Source organism: Bactrocera neohumeralis, unplaced genomic scaffold (genome assembly GCF_024586455.1).
Source record: "Bactrocera neohumeralis isolate Rockhampton unplaced genomic scaffold, APGP_CSIRO_Bneo_wtdbg2-racon-allhic-juicebox.fasta_v2 ctg5240, whole genome shotgun sequence".
Taxonomy (NCBI): domain Eukaryota; kingdom Metazoa; phylum Arthropoda; class Insecta; order Diptera; family Tephritidae; genus Bactrocera; species Bactrocera neohumeralis.
Genome location: NW_026092189.1, coordinates 1 through 3757, shown reverse-complemented (window position 1 = coordinate 3757; position 3757 = coordinate 1). Strand labels below are relative to the sequence as shown.

The 3757-nt window shown below is 54.6% G+C and overlaps 1 protein-coding gene across 1 annotated transcript; it reads left to right on the top strand.

The window, feature by feature from the left end:
• Positions 1–2669: 2669 nt before the first annotated feature.
• On the top strand, positions 2670–3464 carry LOC126767300 (uncharacterized). The gene has a single exon (XM_050484853.1). The coding sequence runs from the start codon at positions 2670–2672 to the stop codon at positions 3462–3464; it is 795 nt and encodes a 264-aa protein (XP_050340810.1).
• The last annotated feature ends 293 nt before the right edge of the window (positions 3465–3757 follow it).

Sequence of the window (3757 nt, the reverse complement as noted above, 5' to 3'; positions counted from 1 at the left end):
TCCCCTTTCCCTCCTCTCTCCCTCTCCCCTTCTTCCTTCTTCTCTTCCCTTTCATCAACACCCATTGTTTTTCGCTATTCCCCCCGCCGCTTGCGCCATGTCTGGATCAGCTACTCCATTTTTAAATACCTCTTTCTCTTATGGCTATTCCCACCTAGACCCGACGGTGTCGCTGTCCACATGTTTTTTTTTGCTTTTTTTTCTCCTGATTTCCTTAGCTAAAGGTCCCCGTGTGCGTCTCACAGCGGTCTGGATTTGTCCTTTATGCCCTCCCCTCCCCCCCCCACTGCAGCGCCACATTGGTCACGGCTCTCTTTTTTGTGCGCCCCTCCAAATCATTGACACACACTCGCAACGATACATTGATGTGATACTTAAAAAAAAAAAAAGAGTTTTCTTTTTGGTCTTTTTATTTCTTTGCCTTTTGTCATATTTTTTTCTTTTTTCCCCCCCTCTTTTTGCGTTCAAATGTATTTCAAGACATGAACTCTCCCTGTCTTCTCTTCCCTTTTTGAGTCTTTCCCCTTTTTCCTTTCTGCCGCAACTTTTTCACGCCTCGTGGCATCAGCGGGTTCAAACCAATCTCTTTTTACAATCATCTGCATCATCATCAACGCAAAGAGAGAGAGAGAGACGAGAGTCTTGTGTGTGTGTGTGTGTGTCGTTTTGGCACCGTCCACGTCCACGTCCACCACCACCGTCACCTGCTTTCCTCGTGCGGCGGGCGTGTAAAGACACAAACCAGACCACACACAGAGAGTTGCACGGTTGTTTTCATTGCTTCTCCTTATACGCATGGCCACTTCCATCTCCATTGCCACATTCGTCTCCCCACCTCATTGTTTCAGTTTCCAACACAGAGGTTTTCGACCAACGTGTCCGTAAACAGAGAATTCCCCGATCACAGTTCTTTTTTTTTGTGTGTGTAATCGCATTGTCGTTCAGTGCTTTCTCCCTCCTTCTTTCTCCTCCATAATACACCACCTGCGCTTCGGGTCCTTTTTTGAGTGCCTGTGTTTCTCTCCAGAGGCGACGCTCTCTTGACAAATGGAGAGCAGCACGTGGTCTCCTCAGCTGGTGGAGGAGCTGATGTTCCGGCAGTACATCAAAAACGAGGATGTCAGCCGTCTTCTTCCCTCCACCACCGCGAGTCTCGAATGACCATTTCCTGAGAACTACAACCAAGCGACAAAAATCCTCTTTGCCTATGTACGCAACGGCCCCGTCGCGGCGCTTTCCTCGCAGAACGTTAACACAACAGCCGCCAAGCATTACGGCATGACGCCGGCCAAGCCATTTCTCAACCGCACGCCGAACACCAAAATACCCGCAGAACCCTCAGCAGCAGCAGCAGCAGCGGCCAGTCGACTCGGGGCCCGCACCCCCACACCAAAGGGCAGTCGAATGCCGTCCACAACAAAGGCGGGTAGCGCGTCCCCCCGCCGGGGCAGCGGAAGCGCGCCAAGGTCGAGTGGCCAGCGTCAGTTCCAACGAACAGCGCGCTTAAGAGCAACAGCCGCTCCAAGGTGGCCCCACTGACCGCTAAGCGCGTCGCCGCGCAAGAGGGCGTCGATCCCGACCTTATCTTCTCACAGAACACCGGTGAGCTCCCTCTCAATGCAATCTTTGCACAGTACCCCAAAGCGCTCAAGTCCATCTCGGCGATCCGCAACGCCAGCGGCGACTGGCGGAACGACACCTTCACACAAGACGAAGAGCGGTTGTATAAGAAGGAGCTGGGCTTCTCTTTTCTTGGCCCTAGTCAGTGCATCTACGGAAAAGGGGCCGCGTGACGTGCACCAAGTAAAGCGGGCAACCTTTTTTTTTTTTTTACGACTTAGATTCATTGTTTAGACGCCATTTTTTTTTTTTTATTTTTCTTTCACCTTCTTCCCCCCTCCCCCCACTTCACCCCTTTCGTAGACCTGATTGCCTTCTTCCTGTTTCCCTTCTTCTGCCTGTTTGTCCTTTGCCGACGCGCTTTCCTCACTTTTGTTCACCGTCGTTGCGGGACAAATCGAAAAGGCTAACACCAGAAAAAAAAAGTAACAAAAACAAAACCATGACTATGCCGAAGTCGAAGTCCGTACGGAGAGCGCACAGATCATGTGGGAGGCTTTTAAGGCGTCAACAGAGAAATGACTCGAGAGAGAATTTCAGCTCAAAGAGTTCACTCTCTGGTCTCATTCGTCGATTCTGTTGATAGGCCCCTTTCCCTCTCTCCTTCATTTTTTTGCAAGTAACTGCACGTTTCCCTCTTCCTCCCTTCTCCTTCTCCTTCTCGTTCTACCATATTTAACACGTGTGAGTTATCGCCGAAGCGTCAGTGTTTACACGATTTGTCTCCTGCACTGACACGCACCGGCAAGGTGCCGAAGCACTTCAAACCTGGTGCAGCTGGGCCTACAAACAAACAAACAAAAAAAGAAACGGTATCCTGTGTACCGCATACAAGAGAGAAGTCAGTGTTTCTTCTCTTTCTTCCCCAACACAGACACACACAGACACACACACACACACACATATATATGCACTGCTCGGCGGCAAGTGTGCTTCTTACGCGTTGAGGCCATGCCGTTTCCGGCCAAGGTGCAAGTGTGGGTGAAATGTGATGATGGAGAGTGTGGCCAGCAAAGACCAAGGCGGTGACGGCGGAGCTCCGACCTTTCATGGATGCGTCTGAGGACTGCTGCGTCGAGTTCTACCACGACGTTGGGCAGCTTTACCCCGTGTGCTCCACCGACGCACAGATGGTGCAGCCGCTTCACCGCGAGGCAGGGTGGCGAAGTCGCGAAGAAAAGGAGTGGTTCGCGTGCCCCGCAACAAAGGATGCCGTGTCACGCGCCTTGAGCGACAACGACTATTGCAGCTCGCTACCGCCTCCAGAGGAAGGGTGCGCTGGCTCTCTGTCCAGGAGTGAGGCGCCGAGCTCTGCGGAGTCGCTTTCCTTCTCCTGGGACGAACTGCAGAGCATTCGGCAGTTGATGGGCGCCGTGTCTAAAACCACGGCCGCACAACTGCTGGAAAGCTTCTCCTCCACGGGTCAGGATCTCTCCGCGAGGAGCGTGCAGCAGCAGCGTGCCAAGGACCAACTCTTGCGCAAGCGAAACCGTGTCCGAACCGTAGGAGACGCGCGACCTGCGCGTCCGTCGGCATCCCCGTCGGAAAACGGCCCCGTCGCGCAAGCGGCGTCGTCGCCACCGCGAACGCGACACCGGCCTGTGAGAGAGTACCGCGCGACCGCGCACAGTCGTGCGTTGAGCAAAGATGACGCAGCCCATGACGATGACGAGGATTCATGGATGGCCGCGACGGTCCAAGGATCGTCAGACCGTGCGAGTGGCGGAAGGGGAAAGCAGGGCGAGCGGACAGTGGCTGAGGAGTGCGAAGGGCCCGTGTCAAGTAAGCTTGTGCAGGCCGCCGATCCCGAGATCCTCGAGGTGATCCGTGCCGAGGTTTTTTGAAAACCCCAAGTTGTTTGTTCTTTCCCCTGTATACCGCTTCCTCGACATCCTCGGCGCCGTTTCTGTAGAGAACAACGTGCGCGCCACGCTGCCGTCTCCCTGCGCGTTAAGGCACGCACCGGCGGACGGGTTTGACGCTGGCCGCCGCGTTCTGCTCGTCGCACTGACGGAGGACTACCGCCACACGGACGGCTGGATGCAGCCCACCGTGCTGGACGACCGTCCTCGCCATGCGTCTTGCCGTCAACGGCGTCTCGGTCCCTGTGCCGAGCAACTGGCCCCTCACGCCCGGG